At 50.3% G+C, this 26,062-nt stretch overlaps 1 protein-coding gene across 8 annotated transcripts in view; it reads left to right on the top strand.

Annotated features, from left to right (window-relative positions):
* Positions 1-24,636, top strand: part of LOC126531547 (uncharacterized) — a 105,529-nt gene extending 80,893 nt beyond the window's left edge. For 4 of the 8 annotated variants that reach the window (XM_050179108.3, XM_050179103.3, XM_050179105.3 and 1 more), the window contains exons 2-6: positions 16,893-17,054; positions 17,677-17,918; positions 18,435-20,688; positions 22,724-23,514; positions 24,169-24,636. In XM_050179108.3, the coding sequence (XP_050035065.1) occupies positions 16,910-17,054; positions 17,677-17,918; positions 18,435-20,688; positions 22,724-23,514; positions 24,169-24,381 (3,645 nt within the window). In that variant the 5' untranslated portion in view covers positions 16,893-16,909 and the 3' untranslated portion in view covers positions 24,382-24,636. Of the gene's footprint in view, positions 1-2,811; positions 2,929-5,222; positions 5,245-9,917; positions 10,316-14,135; positions 14,437-16,892; positions 17,055-17,676; positions 17,919-18,434; positions 20,689-22,723; positions 23,515-24,168 lie in introns of those variants that run through there. The other 4 variants (XM_050179106.3, XM_055071241.2, XM_050179107.3 and 1 more) reach the window with 4 other exon arrangements.
* The last annotated feature ends 1,426 nt before the right edge of the window (positions 24,637-26,062 follow it).

The following is a 26,062-nucleotide window of genomic DNA, read 5'->3' as shown; positions in this document are numbered from 1 at the left end:
TGCGTCTCTTCGCGCTGCAACGAAGTTATGTAACTAAACTCGAGTGTGAGTGAATCGAAGTGATTTGCCCCCATTCCCCTACGCCTCTGACAAAAATCTCTTGTACAAAGTAAAAAAAAGGCAAAATATAGAGGATTGGCAGTTTCAGCGAAGCTGCCATGGATTTCAAACCAGCTAGAAAAGCTTTTTAAAAAGGGGGCAAGCTAAGTAAACGAACATGTAGTTCGAAAAAAAAATGAAAGGTTCGCTTGTGCGCCAAACTTAAGGCAAACATAAGAAAAACCACGTAGGCAAAATTAATCCTTAGTCCTCCACTGAGATGTCTCTCATAGCACGATTGGTAGCCCTACGTTAAAATTAAGCCCACTCAGTCAATTAGCCCACCATGCATTCAATAAAAATAGATCTGTTAATCAGTTATTCATTTAATCGCCCTCACTTTTCTGAGCACCGGAGCTGCAGGCGTTTTATGGCAATGCTACAACCCCGAGAGACAAATACAGTCACTTCGAACCTTTTTAACAAAACGCTCCGGTCAGTTTCCGCGCTGTAGCTGGACCCGTATTTCATCAGGAACACTTAACTGCTTGGTTCCACCTGTCTCATTAGAAATTTTACTCACGCGACGTCAGCGGCTCCTGAAAATAATGAAACAATTACTCCCTGTCTCCTCCGCTTCTGTAATTTTACTTCTTTCGGCAGCTTTTCGGTAGTGGCTCAGCGAAAGCCTACTTTCCGAGTCCTGTCGGTACGCAGAATGTGCGTAGTGCATTAATCTCCGCCACTGCGGGTGCGGACCAAAACACAGGCAGGCACCGGTTTATCTGCGCTGTGTGACGTACTTGACCCCGTCAGCGCGTCATTCTTTCCTCTTTGTGCCTTTTCTGCGCGCACCTTTGCTTCTCCCATCAGTGGCGCTTTGTCGTGCATGGGGCAACGCTACATCCGAGCGAGTGAAAAGGGGCGACACAATTTATGCGCAGCGTCGGCGAAAAGCAGTCGTTGCGGCCGTTTCGATATCAGCCTTGTTCTCCTTCCATCTCCCACCCTTTCCTTGCCCTCTTCCTCCTGCAAGGTGCGGTAGATAGAGCTTATATGCACTAAGAAACGCGTTCGGCAAGCAAGGAGAGAGAGAGAGAGAGAGAGAGAGAGAGAGAAGGTGGACACAGCAGCGGCCGCAGGAAGGTGCGGTAGATAGAGCTTATATGCACTAAGAAACGCGTTTGGCAAGCAAGGAGAGAGAGAGAGAGAGAGAGAGAGAGAAGGTGGACACAGCAGCGGCCGCAGGAATGTGAGCAGTATGTAATGGCCAGCTCGTCTTTTTTTTTTTCTTTTCTTTTCTCTCTCTCTCTTCTTACGAATGCCGTCAGTGCCTTCTCTCGACCTCGACGCTTTAGGTTCTCAGCAGAATAGATAAAAAACTGAGAAGTCAAGTTTGACCTCGGCACCCTCAGCGATTTCAGGGCATAGAAGCACTCTTGTTCGCGGTTTTTATTCTTTTTCAGGGCCCGGATAGTCCCTCGAGCTAACCGTGCGCTCACGCTTATCTCTGTGGAAGATAATGAGCTCTTCGTTTGCTGAAGAAAAAAGAGGGGGAGGAGGGGCAGAGAAGATTCCGCTTGAGGTACGATAAGCGACGGGACGGCGCAGCCCGTTCCGTCTCTCTTGCGCAGCAAAGAAAGAAGAAAGAAGCATTGTGTGCAGAGTGGAAAACACAGAGCGGGATTAAAAGCTGGAGAACAGAAAGAAATGAAGAACGTGAAGAACGTGATGTTCTTTCATAACCTCGTGTTTTCGTGTTTCTCCAGGCACCTGTTGTCTCCAGGAGGGCCTCGGTTTCGTGCCTCGCCAATGACAGGCTCGGGTGGCCCGCCGCCTCTCACTTCCTCTTGCCACAGCTGAGCAGCTACGCTCGTGTCACGAAGTCATATCCCGCAAAATGCGGACGTCCGAGTCGGTGTGAAAAGCTAGGCGTTATGATACATTATCAGTGATACTAAGCAGCACGACTAAACAATGACGCGAGTGGAAGAAAAGTAGCTGTTCTGGCGTCTTGGGCTTTCCTGGACCCATTGTTTAGCCGCTCTATACCTGGTTTCATGAATATCACTGCTCACAACGAGTCACATGTGTTTCTCTCTAATGACAGTCTTGGCGCTCTGAAGGACCTGAGAGTTCCTTGCGATAATGCTGGACATTGAGCATGCCACGTGGCGCACTTGCGACCCTGCCGTGGAGCGCTTTGTCATTCGCAGATGCCACAAAACAAGCCCGCAGATGCACGTTGCCAATGTGACAATGTCGCACTCATGGCTGGCTCACTATACCATCTAAACACTTATGACAGTCAAATAGCAGTTTAGACAGCAGCGTTCAGTCGGTGCAGCACTACAAATCGGCAGATGGAGGCCGTGGGCTCGGTCCCCTAACGAGGACCCTTTCGTTTAGTGCTCTGTTGTTTGCCTTGGGGAAATCATGTTTGCTGGTGTTCGTACTGTAAAGAACGTCCGCATTTTAAATTCCCTCTTCGCCATGGCCCCATTTGCACGTTAACACTTTCATTGTGGCAGTGCGATGGCGACAGGACATGGATGCTTCGTACAAACCGTCCGCTGTTATTTCCGAGCGAGTGCGACGGAGGCCAAGTGCAAATATTGCCGCTGCTTGTCAGCGTTTAGAGAGAGAGAGGCGACGAAGTCAGGCGCGAAAACCTGAGCGGCGCCTTTTAGCCTTATCAATGTGTCTCACACCGCTGTGCGTGCGTCGCGTTTTCCGTCCTTCCTTCGCCTGTTTCGCCTTACTCGTCGCATCACCTGCCGCCACGACAGGTCGTACATTATTATGGAAGTTACCCAAAGCCTTACTGCCAGAAGAGCTCCCTCAGTCAGTTACGAAGAGATGGAATGCCTTCTCTGCGTCACCGCTTGCGTACGTCTTCACGCCTCCACCTCATCCATCTTATTTCCATTGCCGCATTTCATGTCGCGGCTAGTAAACCTACTATCTAGCTATCTGCTCACAATACAAGCCGGCCGTTTTTGCTATAAATGGAATATTACTAGCTCGTGAACGTTTTCTCAAAGCGTCACCACGCTACCATGTGTTGTACCGCGCTGCTCGTGCTCGTATACAAGGATGGTATCGATAATGTGTTTAAAAAGGCGTGCTAATACGTGTTCTTGTTACTGCCATTACACGGGCTGAAAGGTCCCTCATGTTATAACTTTATTAAGTAATTTAAGGATACTTACCAACGCAGCTACCTTTGATGCATCGAAGCAATAGCTACGCATGCGCAGACGGCGCAACACTATTGCGCCATCGCGAAACCGGATCGCTACCAACGCTATGCTAAGCGTTCTATCAAGCGACAGTCGGATGCGGCAACTCTAAATCTGTGTGATGCCTACGAGATGCGCGCCTTGCTCGCCAAGGTTGCTCCCGACACACCCTGCTGCAGGCAGCACATCGGCGTCCGCAACGAGGCTAAATTTTATCAATGCTCCGCACGTCACACCACCTGTTTCGTACCTGAGTGGACTTGCCAGGTCGGTAATTCAAATTTGACCGGGAAGAAGATATGCTGTCTTTGCTTCCATTACACATTGAACAGTTGATTTGCGATATGTTAAACTTTAATGCACTTAAGTTCATTTGGCCTACTTCAATCGGGCTGGCCTTCCCTTGGGTTCCGTTTTACCACTCTTTAACCACTCGCAATTGGGCCAGCAAACATCTTATTATTTTATTTCTTTTTATCTTTTTTACGAACGATAAGGGCCGATGAAAGGTAGTTATGCACGTGAAAGAACACTGGCACACAACAGAGGTGGCACTAAGCTCTTAATCACTATCGATATGGTGCGGGCCAAGTGTGGTTCTCTACTTACAACTAACGATATTCCGAAGCGTTTTGATGTGCTGCAACATCCAACAATGATGACACCAACAACTTCCAATGATGTGGTAATTCGATGTGTGAGACCACAACATTGCTACTGCAGCACGTGCAAGTGAATCAGCAGCAGCAGCTGCAGTATATCAGCGTACCTTATGTGCATCTCAGGACGAAGGCATTTTTCGCCGATTTCCCTCTATCTCTGTCAGTCGATTGCATACTATACTTGCAAGTTTCCTAATTTCATCATACAGTTCTAATGCCGTCCTAAACTTAGTTTCCTTTCATTTGGAACAAGCGATTATCTGTTCTACGCCACCACACGCCCAACTGCACTTCTTTCTCTTAATATCAACTATGTCAACTATCAGATAAACCCCGTTCGCTCTCTATTAATACCGTCACGTTACCTCTATCAATATTTCGTTGCATCGCTGCTTGCGCGGTCTCAGCAGCTTTTTCTCAAGCTTCGTTAGCCTCCAAGTTTCAGCCCCAAAGGCTGGTGGAACGCACTGATCGTATGTACAGTTTTCAAGGATATCGGCATAAGCCGCCGGACATGACGTGGGAGCGCGTGCCATTGTGAACAAATATGGGTTGGAACGCGCACATGCCAGCGTCAGTGGACGGTCTGCAACAGTCGCAGAGGTTGTGAGTTCGCCCCGACATTCGCGCAGCGGAAGCGCGTCGCGTTTGGAGCACATAGACGAAACAAGAGCGCAGCTTGTGGTCAGAAGCGGTGGCGGTGGAAGCTTCTGTTTTACGAGCATCCTTCAGTATATGCGGTGGCAATGCGCGTCATTTCGCTGCTGTGACGTGGCATTAACACACAATGGCGCCCACTGCGTCGCCCCGCTGGTCGCGCGGCCAAGCGCGCCGCTGAACAAACACTAATCTATGCGGTGCGCGAACTCCGCGCCTCGTCTGGCGTCTCCCGCGCGCACCTCACTTGCTCGTCGTCGCTGTGTATATGCGACGTTGGAGTGGTTGGAGCATCGACGGTGTCGCGGTTTCACCGCTCTCGAGCGAACGTCTCTCGCCCAGCAAGCGGGGTTTTTGTGACAAGTGTTTTTTTCCACCGCGCCCACCGCCCTCGCACGAGCCGCGCATTTCAGAAGCCGCTCAGTCTGTGTAGTATAACCTCCGGTTGTTCGTTCGTACGTTTGTTTGTATTTTGTGTCCGGCTGCGTAATGTAGCGTGACACTGCGTCTCCCGGGAGGATGACTTTCCTGCCACCGTAGTGACACCGCGGAGTCGGAGCCGCTTTCTCTTTTTTACTGTGAGTGCGTCCATGTCGACTGGAAGCTATAGGAGGAGCGCTTTGGAACTGCAATCCGATAGCCAGGTACGTCCCAGTACGAGTATACACATATAGTGTATGAGTTGCTCCCTTATTAAGGTGCCGAGTTGGTAGCGAACCACCGTAAAGCAGGCGCACATAAAATTAGGGCATCAAGGGGAACCACAGGAGATGCGCAGTAAGTGCGCTGTTCTTCTCCCGTGTCCTTGCCCTTACGTTCCGCCACTTTGCAATGGCTCCCTTATTGTTCGTCGAATTTTGATGCCACTTCCTCCACTCCGATTCACCCCTGCTCCCGGGTTGTGGGTTTCATGATTGTAAGAGATTGCAGGTCTGGGTTGTTTCGTGTTATGATCTGCGTATATGAAGTCCACTACAGGACAAACGCCTCTGCCAAGAGATATTTCCAACTTCCTCTGTCCTACAGAGTCAACCAAACCCACCTTACCGCTGATTTCCTAATTTCATAGCTCCGTGGAAATCTGTTGCCCGGCGACTCCGCTTCCCCTGCGTTCCGACTCTCACCGGTTGTCTGTTCTATGGAATTTGTTCCATATTTCACATGTGTACTGGTGTTGTCACTCGGAATACCTAAATGACGTCGTGCCTATATACACGCGAGAAGCTTTGGAGCTATTCGTGTGAGCGCCGCCGTGATAGTTAAGGAGCACTTAGCTGGCATTTCGTTTCATTGCACATAACTGAAATTGGTTGAGAGAACATGTTCTTGCTCAGTGAAGCTGAGACGAAGGAATTAACGGGACAGGTGGGCAGTGACCTAAGCACTAGCACGTGATCTTATTGCTGTTTTTTTTTCTGCTTTCTTGGTATAGGCCCATCGTTACTTCTCGTTAAAGGTCTACTGTTTACTGCTGCTTCCTGCTCTCTTGTGCCTGACTGAATTATGCGTCCGTAGGGTGCTTGCATAGAGGGTACAGTGTTTGTTGCAATATTTTATTTCTTTCTTCAACGGCTCCGGTGTCTCTGTAACTTTCAATTTTGCGAGCACAACTTGGGGTCCAAGTGCCCAAAACGGTTTTTCTTTCTTTTCTTCTTTCTTTCTTTTCTCTTTCTTTCTTTCTTCTTTTCGTTCTTTTTATTTATTTCATTTTTCAGGGCCTTCTATCGTAGGAGTGATCAAAATCGGGGCGAACAAGAGAAGCCTCAGGCTGAAGCCAACGTTTCGCTCACTATTGACTGCTTCAAGTGTTAAGTCAAGTTAAGCTTCGGCGTAACCAGCCGCCCAGCTGACGATTTTCCAACGCTATCACCACTCACTAGCAACTTTAGATATGAAGTGCAGTAAAAGTGAACGAATTGTGTAACCGCAATGCGGTGTCTGGATTTCCCCGTCAATGACCACTATAGCTGTCATGGCTACACAGTTTGCGATAAAATAAATTTTTATAAAATTATAAACATATTATAAATTATGAAATTCTAAACGCGACAAAATTTTGACCAATTGGCTTGATAGTATACGCACCTCTGCAAGGCGTGCGGTTAACAGAACGGCCCTTTCGTTATTGTTTCTGCACACTTGAACTCCGTAGATCAGTACTTCAGGCGGTTGCTGCGCTGCGATATGTTTTAACGACGTAAAAACAAACATTAGGCAACTAGACTGGGAGATCGTCGTCCTCTATTGTCATCCGACTACTCGTGATGAGTGTTAGCTTCCGAAACAATAGGTATCTTGGTACGTGATGTGTTTTGTCTCGTCTATATCGCTCATTATATTTTATCATTTTATCAATCAGCCCATCTCCGTCGGCGCTAAACAAAACACTTTCACAATTATTACGTTCTGCTGGTGGCGCAAGCTCTCCATTGTGTGTCAGTTAAACGTTCGGGACTTCTTTAAAAAAAGCCCCTCTGCAGGTTACATTGCAAATTTTGGTTATAAGCTGGAAGCTGTAGGGTGTTGTCTGGGGAACGTTTCACCGCAAAAAAAAAAAAAAATTCAGATAGGTTCATCTAAAGGTCGTGTCGTCATGCTGTTAGGAGGCGAGCTTCACTGCCACTGTAGGCATTCGTCAGCGAGCAACATTTTTTTCCCCGCCTTCTCCTATATCGGAGGTGAAGGTCTGGGTGTAGAACTACCTAGAGGCAGAGGGACCATGGTACGTTCACGCTTCGAGCCCCACCTCTTTTCTCTCTCTCTCTCTTCCTCTTTCTGTTGCGCTGCGCACTGCCAGAGGCTTCATTGTGCATTCTGAATTGAACGATTCACCGATGTCACGTGCCATAATCGGTGACGTTTCAGGCAATGCGTTTTACGCAGAGGTATTCGTACGTGCGACACGACTCTCTGGCTGCAACTGGGGCTACCTACCTCGACAGAACGGGCGCACGGGCTTTTGTTCCGAATTTCAGCTGTTTCTGCATTGTGCAGCCATGTAATTGATCATTTGCAGACACGATTTCCATCGCGTGATCTACGCGCCGCGCTTCTTTGTTATGCCCGAAACTGGTGAAGGGCGTTTTTGAGGATCGGAATGATCGTTTCTCAACCACTACCTATCCGTCCGTCCGACCGTCCGTGTTCTCTTTTATGTTCGTAGCCGCTGGAAACACGTTTTCATTAGCTTAACTACATATACAAAACCTTCATTCTTTATTATTATATTTTGTCTGTATTATATTGCATATCTGGGCTGTCATTGCAGCGCACTCCGACGCCGTTAAAAAGTTGTCAAATACGTCGTACAAGCTGGCATTTGTGACTAAGCGGGCTGTATAACAATGTAAATCACTGTTCACAGTACAAAGCGAGATTCGTCTTGTAAAAAAGTTCAGTTGGTGCCTTCGAAGAACATTGTGGCGCCGTCTGAGCGCACCTTTAAGGCATTGCTAGACAACTGCCTCGGACGCCGTCTGATAATCGCGGGCGAACTTTGGTCCCTGTAGCTTTTATTCCCTATCTCCTGCACTGGCTATCTTATCCTTCAGCGCGGCTATTCAATTATGGTTCGCCTTCAAGGAAGCGAAACCGGACAGGCAACGCCACCGACAAAGGCAGCCAAGGGCGACTCACGCAGGCAAAAGGAATAGCAGACTCCGGAAGCCTAAAGAAAGCGTGCTCCACAGATAGCTGACATTAACAAAGTACGTGAGGCCTCAAACGGACGCGCATCCAGGTAGGTGCAATACGCTCGGTTTCTCGTGCCGTTTGATCATGTATAGAGACGACTACAGCCACGTATAAATTTGCAAAACACGAATCGCCATCACAGGCGATCAAATCAAATTGCTTTCGACATCGCAACGATGTCCAGAAAAGCGCCCCTACGAAGGCGTGACTGTGGGTCTGTGCACATTACAGCTTTGTACCAGGTACACATGATAAACAATAATGAAAGTGATAAGTTATCGGCAAGAAAATGCATGGGAAAATTAAGCTAAGAGCTACATGACATGAGAAAAACAATGCGATAACGATGAAGAAACAAAGCAGTAATCAGTAGCTCCTAAATCCAAAGCTTAAGCATAACTAAATATGCGCAAGAGGTGCACAAAGTATGGGACGCACAGTAATGGTAGTAAGGTTGACGTGTACTTGGTTTAGGAAATTACACCAGAGTTACTCGTATACTTTAGAGAATCATTCCAGTCCTGAAGCATTCAGGGATGGGCACAGTGTACTCAACGATATGCTATATGCATGTCAAGGCCGATCTCGATAACAGCTATCAGTGTTGGTTGGCAGCGATGGAAGTATTTTACCAGCCTTAATGAAGCTATCAACGCGTCGCAGCCGTACTGTGCATTGTGCCTCACAGCTGCTACATATCACCTGCGTGGGGATGCACCCGATGTTCAGGTTATATGTATGTGACGAATGTGCTTAGGTAAACTATGTCGCTGGATCGTGCCATTCAAATGTCTTTTCGCCAGCGCCTTGCCGGTTATATTTGCGACAGCTATCACCTACGTGCCTCGAACGAAACGGCGAGTGTGCGTAGGGAGTATATAGACAATGCTGCGACGATGAACACATTAATTGTTTCTTCGCTTCCGCTCGGCGGTTCTTGTTGACCGAGCCGTCTCTGATCTTGTTTCTTTTCTTTTTTTCCTTCTTACGTAGAAAATGTGTTTGACTGCAGAATATGTAACGCCCATAAGTAAGTTATCCTAGCTAAATCCTCCCGCGAAAAACACAAGAAGAAACAAAAGAGAAATGAAAGCTTCCGAATCAGCACATCGGAGTCGCAGCCTCCAGAGCTCTCCTATAAGTTGACGGGAACTAAACAACGCCGTCTTTTTCTTTTTTCTTTTTTTCTTTAAGCAATCCAGATGTTAACAATGAATTAGTTGACTCCCTTCCGGTAGCTCACAGTCATGACGCGCGCACGCGTAAAGATACGAGGGCGATCGACGTCACTCGGCGCGCCATGGCACGCGTTGATTATGCGGTGCAAGCAAGCAAGCAAGCTCCGCCGCGTATATGTGGTTCTTTCACCGGAACAATGCGGTCTTTGCTCTCTTTCTTCCTTTGTTCGCTTTTCGTTCGCTATGCCGTCATTTCGGGTCGGCGGCGACTCGGCGGGAGGGGGTGCCGGTCGTTACGCAAGCGATCTCGGGACGAGCACAAAACTGCCTGTTATAACAACACGTACACACATCTCCCGACGCCAGCTCGCTTATCAAGCCGGGTCCTTGACGTCGTCGCCTCCAGCTCCCCTGGAATATATAGACTCGGCAACGTCGTGCCGTAGCTATACGCGTGTGCGCACGTGCGCTGCCGTAACAGCACATGTATCGCGGTATATATGCACACGGTGGCGGCCCCGCGCGCTGCGTTATATAACTGTCGCAAGACGCCATCCCCCGGCGCCACAGCGAAAGCGTGCGAGGCGTCCCTGCAATAGCTGTCGCTGCATTGCGAGTCCGGGTGCGACAGTCTCGCTATTTGGACGTGCGTCTACCATACGCCGGCGTCGTTATCGCGATCCGCTCGCGGATCGTATACTTTGCGCGGCGGCGAGTCGCACGACTCCCTCCGCCGCCACTCGTTCTGCAGCGATCGCACCGTTTGAGTGAGAAGGACGCACCGATCTCTCTTATCGTAGTGGAGCCTCAAATGGCGCTTCGCGCCCTACGTGGATGGCCAGCCGTACGTACATGCTTATACGTGTTTTGTGTGTATGTTGATCACTTGCATTGACTCTACTTGTACTTGCGTAAAGGCGAAGGCCAGTTCCTTCGGAGAGTCGAATTGTGCACGCTTTGACTGGGTGGCAGGATGTGCTATAAGTACGTCTGGAGTCACGCTAACGTGCTACAGCTTTCGTTTGCCGCATGCACTACGCGTATATGTTACCTGCTGAACGCTGGCGGCGGGTCGAGTTTGCAGCCTTCAAGCTCATTTTGGGGCCAACCTGTTTGTACGCGTACTCGACATGTCGCTTCTCGATAAGCAGCGCGTTTACAATGTATTCGCTGCCGCATGTTCATGGAAAGAGAATGACGTTAGCTCAAAGCACAAACTTGCATCGCACGGTCCCCGCGAGGCTGTCCCAGCTCTCTTTGTAATTCTTGTCAGAAGTAGAGACCATTGCATTCGCAAGATCAACAGCTATCGCACGTCAAGTTGCACGTCAAGTTGTTCATACTATGTCGTACACCCTTGACAAAGTTATTCCTCGGAATTCTGAGAACGTGTGCCCACAAACAAATGTTATGAAACAAAACTCTAACAGCTAGCGCATGCCTTTTATGTTAAATCCTCTCAGACCTAAAGATTAACAGTGCGAAACAATAATAGGGACGTGAAAATGATGTAAATTTCTTGGCGCGGCTGTGAACTACCTCCGGGATCGACCCACGCAAGAGGCTGCGTTTCTACCAGAAACCGCGCCTTCCTGCATAGCGTTCGCCGCCAGCGTTCCCCGGTAAACACTGCGGTTACATAAGCTGCAGTTGCCGGAAAGTGTGAGAAGCAGTCAGGGAGCTTTGCTGTCGCATTCTATTCCTTCGTCTAAGCGTCCTCCAAATTGTTCTGAAAAAGCAGAGTTTTAGATCGCGGGTGGAACGCGGGTGCTATGGGAGCTCCATCGCGTTGACCGGCACGTGACGTCATTGCACATTGATGGCACGTAATGCGAAGTGGTTTATTTTTACCTGAACGCGTGAGAGGACGTCTTATTTTGTTGTATTGTTTTTGCCCGCCTTATTGACTGTATACGTCTTACACAACGCGCCCTCGTATATACATGTGCCTAAATATATGCTAGTATTTTCGCTCACAGAACGCCAACGCCGGCTACGACGCCGACACCAGATTGCCTGCGACACGGGGCCCTTAATGCTATCGCGTTTTTTAAAAAGGCTTGGTTCCTCTGAAGCACGTATGCCACGACCACCACGCAAGGCGCTCATAATTTTTTATAACGTTGGTATTAGGAGAGGAAAATTCTGCTCGCCGCACCTATAGCTGACAGCTTACACTTGAAAATCGGCCAGCAGAAGAGGGGAGGGGGGTGGCAACAATTTTGAATGCGGACAAAACAGGAAGGAAGGTTATAGAGAGGATGAATATTGACAATAACAGGGGGCTATCTATAATATTTTACAAAAGCTTCGGGATCGAAGTTGCGGACACCACGTCTGCTTTCTTTTCTTTTCTTTTTTTTCTCCAGGTGAAGTGGAGTATCGACAGCTCCGACTGCTCCGTGAAGAAGCCGTATACGCAGGCTCCGATGAGCTGCACTTAGCTTTCGAAACGCCACGGTACGCCGCTCAGTTTACAAAACGGCGGTGTGATAAAGCGCTATCACCACGCCGGCGGCGCACACCCGAGCAAAAAAAAAAAAAAAAAACCGGCCCGGACTCGATGCAGCTAGCTATGCAGCACTATCTGGCTGCTGTCCCATTGTCCCGAGAGATAGACCGTGGCAGTCAGTCGGTATGCGTTGGGTACGGGAAGCGGCGGAGTCCGGCTAGGCGCTTGGGTTTTCCTGGGTGTCTTCCCCTTTTTTTTTTTTTTTTAGCGCATGCCGTCGCATATTTTGCTTGTTGATGTGCTAATGGATTCCTCACAATTTTAATACCCGCGAATGAAGGAAGCTTGTGTACCCTCCGACTATATGTACCGTTTCTTGGAAACGTCCGCCCTCATACCATTAACGTTGGCTTCCCCCTCAACTTCGAAGGAAGCTTGTGTACCCTCCGACTATATGTACCGTTTCTTGGAAACGTCCGCCCTCATACCATTAACGTTGGCTTCCCCCTCAACTTCGCTGTAATTGCGCTCCTGATTCATATCCGATGATTTAACACTGCGACCCGCGGATCCGGAAGGTCAGAAGAATACACGGAAAAAAGGCAAAGAAGGAACTTAGTGGCGCTAAACACCGCCCTCTTTCGAAGGATATGCTGAAGTCGTGTGTTTTGTGTCATCAGGTGCACGGATAAATGCGTCGACTAACGTTGCTTTTGTCTGCGTGGCGTCTCTGTCTGATTATGTTACGCATGCGCGTGAACCGTGAGGTTCTATACTAGAGCGAGCGCAGGCGCACGGTAATTAAATTCTGGGATTCGTTTACGTGCTAAAACCACTATCTGTTTATCTAGCACGCTGTAGTGCGGGACTTAGGATTAATCTAAGTACGCGAACGTCTTTTGCACTTCGCCCAAATCGGTGTGCACGGTGACATGTTCCCTCCAAAAATAACAGGCTTGCAATGCAACGCGGACGACACACGGGCCAATCGTTGTCCGCTCTGTAGCCTTCGTGAGCGAGTCGTCGCTGCATCTACTACTGCGCAACCATTTCTAGATGCCGAACGCGGCACGTGCCAAATGTCGAAGGTCACCATGACGGGACCGCGGCGGCGATAAGATCCGACTTCACGCTTATTGTTTGTCACCGCTGGAGAGACGTTGAGGAGCATTCGGAGACCCCCTCGACCACTCGCGCCTCCTCGGCAGACGTTGTTGCCTTGGGCAGAGGCGCGGGATTTTACTCGTTTCAGTAAAAGCCACTTATCGTTTCAGCCACAATGCGCTCCTTGTTCCTGCTGAAAAAACAACACGAGCGGTGTTCTTTTCTTTTTTTGGTCGGTTGTTGCTCCTCTTTCGTCGAATAACCGGCGAGTTTTCAAGGAATAACTGTCAGGACGACGGCACGACATGACAGCGCGGGGTGCCGTTCGCGCTGTAAAGTACGCGGACACCCTAATTGCGTGTTTAGGTGCTCGCATACGTATACCGTTCGTGACAGCATGCAATTCTTCGTTCCAAGACGACGAGACGACTGAATAATGCCGGCAGTACGGAGGCCAGCGACTCATGGATTTACTCGGGAATCGTTCCACCTCGCGCGCACACGCGATAAACTGTTCATATAGGGCTGCGCACGACTTCGCGACGCAACCGTCGGCGACGCATCGTGTTCCGGTTGCCCTCGACAGCGTCGTTTCGCCGGAACGCGTTATCTGACTGCATGTCAACCGAACGAGCGCCCGTCGCTTGCGGAGGAAAGCGAAAACGCGCGCGGCGGTTACATTTAACAGTTCGAGAAGCCGCTCGCAAAAGTTGCGTAATTGGCGCGCAATAACCGCGGCGGCTTCAACTGCGGCAGCGTCGTTGAACAACGGAATCCAGCCGTGAGCGGCGTTATACAGTGACGCGCGCGGTTGCGCGCATGCATACCTCCGCGTACAAAGCGCACCGTCAAGTTTAACGAGGCGGACGCGCTCTCTCTTCAGCCATGTATTGGCTCGCGCCGAGTAATTCCCGGCGCGCGCGCCTCTGGGACTTTCCGGGAGCGGCCCCGTCACCGCTTGTCACCTGCGACGTCGCGCGCACACACATGTACACACGCCGCGCGCGCGCACGTTTATGAGAAAGTGGAAAAAAAGGGGTACAAGAAGCGCCGACCTCCTTTCTCGTCGTGTTCCGGCGTCTCTTCACTTACATACGCGCCGGCGCGGCGATCCGAGATCCAGTCTAGCGAGAACGCCAGCGGTGCGCGACTCGGGCGTTTCGCCTTCAATCTCGACGTCGGACCGGTTGTGTGTGTGTGCGTGTGTGCGCGCGCACGCGCTGTTGTCAGGCCGTCGTATACGGAAACCAGCTACCGCGTGTGCGCGCCTCACGGGACCATTTTCGACGCATGTGCTCCGTCGTGGAAGTGTGCAGTTATAGGTGTGGGAACGGCGGCGATGCCGAAGGAAGCGAGCAACATGCGTAAAATCCACGTCGTGATATACCTTCACCACGGCATGCGCAAGCGTAAGTTTTTGTGTCCAATTCAAACGAATGTTCTCCACGTCGCGCCGACTTGTTCGGGGCCACGCACGTGGGACGCATTTCCGACGTAACTCCGACGCGGCGCGGCCGCGCGCGCGAGCTCTCCGTTCATGAGAGTGGCTTGTTGGGCTAGTTGGTACGTGGTTATACTAGGAGAATGCCAGCAAACTTGAGAGTTTATTCTCCTCCTTCCTCTTCGTCCTTCGTGTCTCTTTGTCTATGTCTGCCTCTCGATTTTTTCTACTCTCAAGAATGCTGGCATTCTCCTAGTATAGCTCTACGGTGTTGCCGACTACATAATCCAGTCGCAAACCCTCTTGCGCGAATTCCTTTGATGATAACGGCGCGTTTATTTGTGAAGCGTGGAATTCATGCGAGGACGCCCGAAACGCGTTTCATGTTGTTGCCGTATCTATACATTTGCTGGCTGTTGAATAGAAGAGTCGGCACGTTTCCACACAAGTGCTGAAAGCAAACCAATGACAAGAGCATACTTCGCGTGTTCTGATTTGTTAAAATCAATGACATTCTTGGCTTTTACGCGCCAAACCCACGATATGATTATGAGGCGCGCCGTAGTGGGGGACTCCGGATCAATTTTGACTATCTGGGGTTCTTTTATCTGCACCCAATGCACACGGGCGTTATTGCATTTCGCCCGCATCGAAATGCAACCGCCGTGGCCGGGGTTTGATGCCGCGCCCTTACTATTTATTAACCTAGTCAAAACAATCTCTTCGTTACGGGAAGGACATACTTGTACGCATGACCCAGAATTTGAAAGCTTTATTAATTACTGGTCTGGCATTCAGTTTGCTTTTACAGCTTAGCGTTCTGCAGAACTACTGCAGTTTGTGCAGCTGCTATTCGCCTGGTTCGTATCTGGATCTCTTTCACTTCTTGAATCTATGTTCTTTCCTGCACCCGGTTCTAGAAGTCGTCACAAATGCACTGACTCTGTTTCACTGGCGGCGGTAGCCCGATTCTCTCCGCAGCCGTCCCTGTTCAAATGTTGATATGTTGCTGTACGTTGAAAAGGGTATAGAATTAAATTCTATAGTGCAACCGTCCAAATCCAGTTAATGAATGGTTCCGCAATCACGGACTGAATGCACGTGCATCTAGGTACATACGTGTTTAGACGTTGCGACTAACATAAGCAGTTGGAGTTGGGCGACACGACATACGCAGGGCGCTGGTGGCTTCACTGCGAGTCGCTGTTGGTGCGCATATAGTGCAGTCGCGCACACGTTTTGTGAACCGCGGCTGTAGTGAAGATCTCAATTTCGCCGCCGTCACACCTGCACCCTATATAATTCACAAGTTTATAGCGTGAATGTTTTGCGTGGGAGCACCGTATGATGCACCAATAAGTTTCTGGCCGTGCGCGTATAGGCGGCGACGAAATTCTATGGTTCTTTTGTTTTGTTTTTTCGGATCACCTTGTACACGGCATGCCAACTATAAGAGGATTTGTCGCGCCTGCTGCATCCTTAGTTTGCTATAAAAATGACAAATGAAGAACTATGCACAGCATCCAAACACTTGGTCGAGGCGCGTTTTCCGCCACCTGAAGGACGAGTGTTCATATAGTCAAATCGCGCATGACTTGGTGATTTAGTGGATATATTTCGGATAAGAATGTTTGCTCTTCAAGTCTCAGGATCACTTGTCGTGCCGCCATGTTGTCGGTGTAACGTTTTTGGGGTGCGACTCGCTTCCTAATTCCTAGCCTGTCCTTGCCTAAAGATTGAGCTCGAAATGGTGTTTCCGAAAATTGTGAGGAAGCTCGTGCCCTCAAACGGCGCCGAACGTATGGTGCACCTCATGGTTTGTCAATTTCGGGAGCTTCGCCTTGGCACAGACGTTTCTAAACACTTTACACAGGGGAAGGAGGGTGCAGGACAGCGCTAAAGCGAAGAACATGCTATCAGTACATGTGCAAGGCAAAGGAGCGAGTTTTTATGCAGCAGCGACCCTCGTCCTCTGACATTCCGGCCACAAAAAAGCCCATGGTGCGCGGCTATTTTCATATGACAAAAAGAAGAAAAAAAGGTGGGTAATAAAGGGTTGAGGTCGCAACCTTCTAGACCGATGGAGTCCTCACATATCCGTAGCTACATAATCGGCGAACACGCTTTCGAAGAGTTCGTGCCAAGCGAAAGAAGGGGTATGCGTAGTGTTCGTATGCCAAAAGACATCCGAGGGGCAGCCTTAGCCCGAGGGTCGAGGTCAGAATACGAACCACAAGAAACGCGACGTTAACACGCGTCCCTGGCCGCGCTATACAAGCAGGAACGACGGGATAAACAGCGATAGAAACTCGGAGCTCGTGGCGCGTTGCTTTGAACGATGTGGTGCATTTGTGTATGCGCCCCCAACGAAAAAAAAAAAGCGCAAAATCGAAGCCTCACCTTTCGCGCTTCTCCTCTCTGCAGCGGACATATTGAGCGTGATGGAGAACTACCGGCAGTCGACGCTGAGCCGGCTGACGGCCTGGTGCCTCTGGTTCGGCCACCTCATTCTGCACCCGACCAGTGCCTGGAAGTCGAGCACGCTGTGGCACAAAGTGCAGCTATTCTTCTGCTACGTTCTCAGCTGTAAGTATGCGGCACGTTCATGCCCGAAAGCAGGTTCCCGCTTTTAATTACGGAACACCTGTAAATGCGTACCGTTTTTCACAGCCTCACCGCGCAGGGGTACACAGCAGAACAATTTTAATAACTTGCTTGGTCTCTCGGTCGAGTCTAACGACTGCCCCTTTTGCGCGACTACTAAGTTTAAGGCGCGCAAAAAAAAAAGACGTGATATTGTGCACGTTTAACGAATGTTACCGTTATAACAAAGGCGCCAGTGCGCCAGAAGGGCCGCACTCAGGAATGAAATCATGCCAGAATAATGACGGAGTCCCTATATATCATTCGCGATCGTCAAAACATTGCGTCTGGGAAATAATGCGGTGCTGAAGATGCAAAACATAAGCAAGTAGTCATATATTCACACGGCGTCGACAAATTTCGGCGAAGTCCTCGCGACAGAGAGCTTTGAGAGACGCGTAGTGGTGGCGTTAAAACATCTGCCACGGACGGAACCCGTCGATAAGGCTGCGTTGTTTTCTAGTTAGTTAAGCATATTTTGTGCACTTCTTTAGAGCGTTGTGTAGCCCAATCAATGCGTAGCCCATTGTTTCTAATATTCCACTGCGCTGCTTTTGGCCGTCAGGTATATCTGTGGGCTACCACGAGAAGAAGACACTGCTCGAGTGGGTAAGGAGCCGCGTGAAAAATTATCCCGTTCCTGACAACTTCTCTTCGGGCTGGAAGGACGGCATCCTGCTGTGCGCGCTGCTCGATTCCATGTACCCGGGCTCGTGTCCTCGCTACGACCTGCTCAACGCTGATAACTGCATCAGCAACGCTCAGCTGGCCTTCTTTCTCCTGGAGAAGCACACGCCCATTAGACCGGTGAGCTGCTCTCTCGACTGCGTGGCCTTAAATTCACACGCTGCCCACATGCCGTCGACTTGCTGCTCTAAAAACATTAGATGAGCGACTAGAACTCCCTTTCAGACAGGCTTTCCGATGGAATGCTTTGATTACTTATTCCTCGATAGGCATCGCAATACGCTTGCAGTCAATCGGATGTTTACGTCCCCTCTGCCGCATCTGTAAACAAGTCTTAAGTAATGGAATAAGCGCCACGAAGCCAGAAAGATTCAGCGACAGCAGTAAATAGTCTTCAAGACATACATTTCACATAGGCAGACCTATACATCTCAAAGCTACTTGTAAGCACTACAACATGCCTGGATACATGCGCATGGCACAGGAGTGTGCCTTGTTAATACATAATAGCATGAATTGACAGTACGATCGACTAAACACTTAATTCTTAACCTCGGCCGCTACTTTTGACCACCGGCGCTAAACTGCTTCGTCCCTGTACCGTGTTCACGGGAAATGTTTCTTTCTTCTCGACAGGACATCACCGCAGAGGAGCTGGCTGAAGGCAGCCCCAACATCGAGAAGGCTGTGCGTGCCATTGTTTCTCGGCTGAAGGTGATATCCGCCAAGGCTCAGCTGCAACAGGCACTGGGCAAACGGCCTTCCATAAAGGACGACGGCGGCGAGGACTCTAGCAGCCTGGTGGCGCGCAAGAACTGCTTCGCCAAGGGCATGGGCCTCATCCTCGCCGTGCGAGGACGCAAGGCCAGCTTCAACGTGTTCACCAAGTCCACCAGCAACTTCTGCATCGTTGTCGAAATCCGCGGTCCCGACAACACGGTCTGCAAGGAAATCATCACCAACAAGTCACCGCGACGCAAGGTCACCGCGAGTAGCCCGGAGGCCGACAAAAGTGCGCTGAACGGAGCTGGTCAGGACGACAAGAAGATCCTGATCGAGTATGACATCCATCCGGGTATGGTGGCCGTCAAGTACACGCCCGTTCTTAAAGGCAAGCATCAGCTGAGCATCATCTGGCACGGACAGCACCTAGCCGGAAGCCCGTTCACGGTGAACGTGGACGACTCTACCGACTACGCGGACGACTTGCTGCTCCAGAGACAGGACTCGGTCGACTCGCAGAGCTCCGAGAAAGAGGACAAGCTTTACCCGGCTCCAGCGAGCCCCACCTCGGCAGCGCAGCTCAAAGGAAAGATCAAAAGGCGCCGTGTGTTGCGCAGGATCGTCAACGTCAACGGCCAGGACGTCGTCATCGAAGGAGATGACAAGGACAAGCTCTGCGAGGTACTACGGTCCTTGTCATCCAACGTGTTCAGGCAGAACGGAGGCGACTATAGCTCGGGACGCGAGAAGCGCACCACTGCGACGGCCGACGGCACGCGCGTCGCCAAGCCTTTCTTCTCGCCCATGACCAGTCCTGAGTCGTCTCCAGACACCTACAGCTACGTGGACTACGGCAGCAAATCCCTGTGGGAGCGGTCCAAGCACGCTCCTTCTAAGCTCGCGATGCCAGAGATCATCGTCTCCTCGTGCAGTCCGCACGCTAGCGAAGAAGAGCGCACTCCGGAGATCGTCGCTGAAGCTTCGGTAGACCGGCGCTGTCCAGATGCGCTCAGCGGAAGAGCGTCCCCGACTGTCAAGGTTTCACTGAGTGGCAGAGCTTCTCCGTGTGGGACAGTGTCCCCGAGCGGAACTATCACTCCGAGTGGAAGAGTGTCCCCTGCCGGGACGCTCACTCCGAGCGGCAGGACGTCGCCCTGTGGAAGGACATCCCCGAGCGCATTTCCTGAGATCAGTGATTTAGACGACCTTTCTTCCGCCACACTAAACTCCCCAAGCGGAGGAAGCAGTGCTGCGATGGCACTCTTTGTGAGCGATATGTTGCGTCAAGAGACGGCGGTGTCCTACAATGAGGCATCGCACGAGCTGGAGATGGTTGCACATCTGCCCTCAGATGGTGAAGGCGGAGATGGAGCGTTCGTCGGAGTGGAGTCACATGCAGTGAACAATGACTTTGCGGAGTGCGCTGCGCACAAGCAGCTGGAGAGGACCTTATCAATCATATCAGAGGAGAGCGACAAGTCGCCTTCCGATCAAATGGAGTCGCCGGAATCGGTGGATGCCGCAGACAAGATCGACACCCCACCTTCGTATGAGTACGCCGTTGCTGAAGCAGACGGCGACCTCAAGCCTAGTCAGCTGCAACCAGATGAGACTGCCTTCGCGAGCCGTCCTGTTCCCTCTGAAAGACATAGCCGGATGTCGGTTCTCGAGAGAGCGAGATCGCTAGAGAGTGCGTACCCTCAGCCGCCTCCTGTGCAGAGGCAGCTGTCTCAGTTTGACGTGTCGTTGTCTCAGCAAACTACGTTGTCAAAACTTGACGAGTTATACCTCGACACTGTGAAACTGAAGCAATTCTTCACTGAAAACTTCAAGAGGACAATGCAAACAAGCAGCACTACGCATACACTAATCTCCTCGGGGGATCGCGATGAGTTCGTGTCCGTGAGGGACATGGTCAAAGTTTGGGAACATCGGCAAAGCCCGAACCAGTGCGGTAGCCCTGAGCAGATCAGCCCACGCGGCGATGGCAGCAACGGACGACAGAACGTCGAGAGGAGGTTTAGAGTAACACAGGTCGCAGCTTCTAGTAAGGAGAACGAACCAGATTTAGTCAAAGACGCTATTCATCCGCAAGCTGCTCGTCGTCAAGTCCCGCGCTCGGTGGACAGTGCCGACGGTTCCAGTGATCAGTCATCAGAGGACAAAGGTACGCGTGGGGTAGATAAGTCACCGTCGTCGTCATGTTGACTCTGTTGTCCCACGGTGCAATGTGCGGTGACATAATGTTCGTGTGCCTATGTGTTCTGTGTGTTGGTACTCAAGTTTCTCGTGCCAACGTTGTGACTGTCGTCTCGGTGTCTTTTCGTCTGTGTTCGCTAAGCAGAGAGGACTCCCGCCTCGTTAAACGGGACTGTGCATTTATCTAAGTCAAGAGGAGAAGCCAATGAGACCACAACATCGCTTGCCGCCCGTAGGTGTGTGATTGTCCGACACGTCCCGGCAAGGTACGTCCGTTATTCTGTCCTGTGATTAGTGTTGTTCTGTGAAGCTGTATTGTAGTCTTGCACAAACTTTCCTGTTGGTCAGCTGCGATGCTAGAAAGGTTACGTAACAGCGCTGAAATAACATGAATTGTGACTCTAAGCATTGGCCGTCGAGCAGGGTTCATCGAGCCAGTGCAAATTACATGTGCGACTGGCGTTCGTTACTCGTTGCTTTGCTTTGTACTTCGTCTGACAGTGAAGGCACGTGGCTTATTGTGTGTTCATTTGCTCGCTGCAGTTAATACTGCTAGACAAACCGGCGGAAAAGATCACGGATAGTTGATGGAGGGATCGCTTTGTCGTAGACGTATACAGAACACATATAAGCGCGGAGACCATCGTCATACGGCAATGATCGCACTGAACGGCGTATTCCTTTCCACGTAAGACGTCAGGCGATGACGCACACACTGATTACCTCGCTCGGCTGCTCCGTTATGGCGCATGAGCTGCGTCACTGGAGTCGCCGTCACGAGCAAAAGTGACGGAGCTTGCCTGCAGCCTGACAATTAAGGAAGCCGGGGATATATTCACAATAATTGAGGAAGGGCCCTCAGCCGCTTTCAGCACTTCGAGTGCAGTCGCTTTCTTACGTTAACGATGTTCCCCGCGACGGCACCGCTTCGGCTCGTGCGACGTAGGCCTCCGACACCACTGATGTCAGCAGGGTTTCGCAGCTCCCTCGGAGAGCTTTACATGTGTACGAAAAAAATATGCACAACGTTCGTAAAGCAACGCGCTTGCGCAACGATAGCATTGAGTCATCTCGCTGCGTTGATTCGTTTGCACGTAGTGATGAAAGCGGACTAAGAAGGCTATTACAAGCAGGGTATCTCACTCCGAATGAAAACGGAACCGTAAGTGAGCGCAGAGATATGCAGGTAACGTGTGCGCTGTCTGTCAAGTAGACACAAGAAGGTATAGCGTATCATAATCAGCGCTCTTACGACCAGTGCAACTCGCTCTCTTAATTCTCGTTTCTTTCTTGCCGTCTTCAGCTTCACATTAGAGCGTGAGCCGAGTTTAAATTATATAGGCTCAATGATTTTATCGTACAGCTACAGAGAAGATGCCTGTCTAGGGAAAAGCCCATTAACCTGCAAGGTTCACACTCCTACACGTGACCGACAGCCTTCTGAAGTGTGTGAGTAGCGAAGCGTATGAATCACACACATCATTTGCGAGTGATTGTTAACCGTGAGTGTGCGACGGTTAAAATCTCCGCCACCCGTACCGTTAAATAAAGGTACCTATGAACTGCGATACAGCAATAATCAGCCTGAGCTCATTGAAACCAAATGTTAGTGAATACAGCCAAGAGCATTCGTTCAGCGCCACAAGTTCGTGCCAAAAGGCTTAATCAACTGATGAATGTTTTGGATCAAGAACACAAAAACTGCAGCCTGAATGCCGCAGCAATTCAGTTCAAACATTGAAGTCGCGACCACACGCAGACGTTTTCACGTACGTCCATGCGCCCACGCGTCCCTACATAAGCGTCCGCCAGGTAAGGGAGCCAGACATCCAAGCCGCATTGCGCATTGTCTACAGGCCATCGCAACCGAAAAGGCCCAAAATGAAATCTCTGTTGAAAGCGCTAGGTTGGCATATGGATGTCCTTGCCACTTTATGCTCTGAAAAACTGACTCAAACTTCAGAGTTCTTACCGATACGTTCTTGCTTTCTTCACTTCTGCAGGGACGACCACCTCAAGTGACAGAGCGCTGTACAGCAAGACGCAGCGTCAGCGCAGATGCAACACGCAGGACACCCTCCGGTTTCCCGACAACTGTAGAGTGGATCGCCACGGCAACACATGCCGTTCACCGACGGAAATGGACAGGACCCCGGCCGCACAGCATGGCTCCGACAAGGCAGATCGAGGTTCTGCCGCCGTCTGTTGCGACGTCAACGGCACCAGCAGCAGCAGCAGCACTGCGCATCCCACGACGCGACCCGTCAGCCCGACGCTAGCCGCATTGCGGAAACGAAACGCCCCTCTGTGCGACTTTCGCGACAGTCATCTACGACAACACGATTTTTACCGGAAACCTTCGTACGAGTTTTGGTTCGGCGCTCGCAGTAGCGAAAAAGGGGGCGGCGAGGGCAGCCGCGCCACCGAGAACGACGACCGAGATTGCCTACTCGGGAGGCATCCTTCAATGGCGGCAGGCCGGTCGGACGAAGATGCTTCCGAAGAGGAGGAGAAGGATGCCGAATCCGAGGACGGCAGTGCTTACTGTTCTTCGTGCGAGTACGGTTCCGAATACATTGACGACGACTCACTGCACGACTGTTCCCTGATCCTGGAATCCTACGCCTCGTTCGAGCTGGTCAAATCCTCGAGCGAAGTGGTGGGCGGCCTCTACTACGACTGCAGGGAGCCAGACGACGAGCTGTTCGCCGAGCCAACTTCTCGCCCCGAGAAGTGCGTGGCTTCCGGTGCACGGCTCTACTTCGGACAGGTCGGCGCCGAAAATCACTTCCAGGTACGTGTTTTCTTGGTCATGGAATTGGGAAAAATGTGTACTCAGGGGGCAGTTATTTATTGCCTACACCGTTCTTTACGCGTTCCTGCACCACCAGTGACATAGTGTTCGACGTTATAGTCCAGGCTGCCTGCGGATTATGACGCTTAGTCGATGGTCCCTCGAATCCTCTGACAAAATATTGATGAGCCAAGCAGATAGAGCCTTATCAAGGAGATTGCGGCCCATGTTTACTGTAAAAAAAAATCACCAGTCACCATCTTGTATAAGTTATAGTTACATGTTTCAGGCTGCCTTTACGCGTATACGATATTGCTGTAAGTTCTTCGACCATACGAGTACAGTATCCATGAGCCAGAACCACACGAATCATCTTCTCTTAATGCTTCATGCAATGCAATAGTTTGCACAGGATACGCCGTTTATCGGCAAAGAGATGAAAGAGGAGGGGGCAGGTAGAAGGCTATCTCTGCCGAATGGATGCACCACTGTTTGCAAAGACGAAACGATGCAAGTGCGTGCGAGGGCACGCGTGCGCGCGGCTGCATGAAAGTGGCATTGTTCACGCCCCTTTCTGCGTGGCATTGACATTCCCGCTGTATAAAAAAAAAATGTAATTCCCACTCATTCATATTACCCCCGTTCTGTTCGCAGGTCAGCACGAAGGACGCCGGCAAGGGACCCCTCTCGGTCAGCGTGCTAGGCCCCAACGCCAGCTCCGTCATAAACGTTTCGGTCAGCTACTTCGGCCAAGACAAGTACAGAGTCACGTACAGAGTCATCGAACCAGGATACTACATCATCCACATCAAGTGGGCCGATTGGTCCTTACCGGACAGTCCAGTGATGTGCAAAGTGACTGCGTGAGCCTAGCGCGTCGGATGCTCTCGGAACAACGCAGACTCGCTGCGAGCACTGGTCAACACCGCAGTTCTCGCGGAACTCCTGTTCGAGAATGCATACATGCGCCGTTTCGGTCTTACGTTCCTCTACGCAACGGAAGGGTTGCATGTGCAGTGTACAGAAACTCCCGATCACGAAACCTTAATTTATTGCGAGTCATTCGCACACATCTCATCCATTCACCGCCAAATAAAGCATTCATGATATATTTACTATGCACACTGACTTTCGTGTGTACTGGTTTCGAAGCTGATGCTGCTGTGGCGCTCTGGTGCAGAGGAGGATACAGACCCTAGAGAAAAGATGGCGACGGCATGGAATCCCGGCTATAGGGTACCTTTACTTGGACGGGGGTTGAATGCATCATGCAAATGTGCTTCTTCGAGATAGACATTTATTACGCTAGAAAAATTGAGAGGCTGGCCTGAATCGAAGCTCTGACCTGCTACTCAGCCTTAGGAAGGCGATTAGCAGTAAAAAGGTATAAAGATCTAAAAGAAAAATGCCGAGAAGGGCAAAAATGGTGTTACGAATGAACATGAACAGAAACCAGACAGCTCTCGTGCAAAAAACTTGATGGCCTTTAGAATTTATCACTCCGACGACATGGGCCCGGCCAAAATCACAAGAACCCGCCGTGGTTCCTTAGTGGATATATGGTGTGAGGCTGTTAAGCACGAGGTCGCGGGATCGAATTCCGGACACGACGGCCGCATTTCGATGGGGCCGATGTACGAAAATACCCGTGTACTTAGATTTAGGTGCACGGTAAAGAACCCCAGGTGATCAAAATTTCCGGAACCCCAACTACGGCATGCCTCATAATCAGATCGTAGTTTTGGCACGTAAAACCCTATAATTTTTTTTTTATTCCAAGAGAACCTTTTTAGACAAAGGTTGATTGATCAACTCTGAAAAAAGATCGGCCAGTGATTCTCTTTCTACAGCATACAGTGCAGATGTACAACACGTGTTCTGTATAGGCTTCAGTATATCGCACTCGCGCAAGACTGTCTCCACGATCGATATTGTTTAGGTAACGACGAGTGAACACCGCTACTGTTCGTAACCAGTGCAGCAAACTTGCGTAATTTCTTGCGGTGGGCGGATCACTGGCAGTAAAATTATTCCATAGCCTGCATCTTACATTCGGGACATTGAGCCTTTGCAAAACCACCCACCCAAGATAGCTTCCTTGCTGACCGAAAACTGAGCTGATAATATATACAAATACCACGTGGCTGTGCAGAACCAAAGTAATGTTGTTTGCTGTTGGTTGGAAATATATAATTTCTTTGCATTCCGCGTAATTGCATAATTAGCTTTAAAAGATGAACTTTTCAAATGTTATAATTAATTGAAAAGTGTCAATGAGAAAAATTTAAAGCAACATGAAAAACTTCGGATACAGCTTTCTGTCTTTCAATACGTGCTGCATAAAAGTGTTTTTCCGAGCGTGAAAGAAGCTCGCGAATACACGCAAAGTGCCTCGAGCGGCCAGTCGCGCGGCAATTTTGCCTGTATTCGCGGGCTTCATTCACCGGGTCGGTAAAGCAGTAATAGCTGTGGGAGCGTTCTGCAGGGTTGTTCTGCCGGGACAAAGTTTTGAAGCAGTGGTATTGGACACGCGCCAGTTCGGAAGTCC

This window comes from Dermacentor andersoni, chromosome 5 (assembly GCF_023375885.2).
Source record: "Dermacentor andersoni chromosome 5, qqDerAnde1_hic_scaffold, whole genome shotgun sequence".
Lineage (NCBI taxonomy): Eukaryota > Metazoa > Arthropoda > Arachnida > Ixodida > Ixodidae > Dermacentor > Dermacentor andersoni.
The sequence above is the reverse complement of the archived record's forward strand: the minus strand, read 5'-3'. Positions and strand labels throughout refer to the sequence as shown.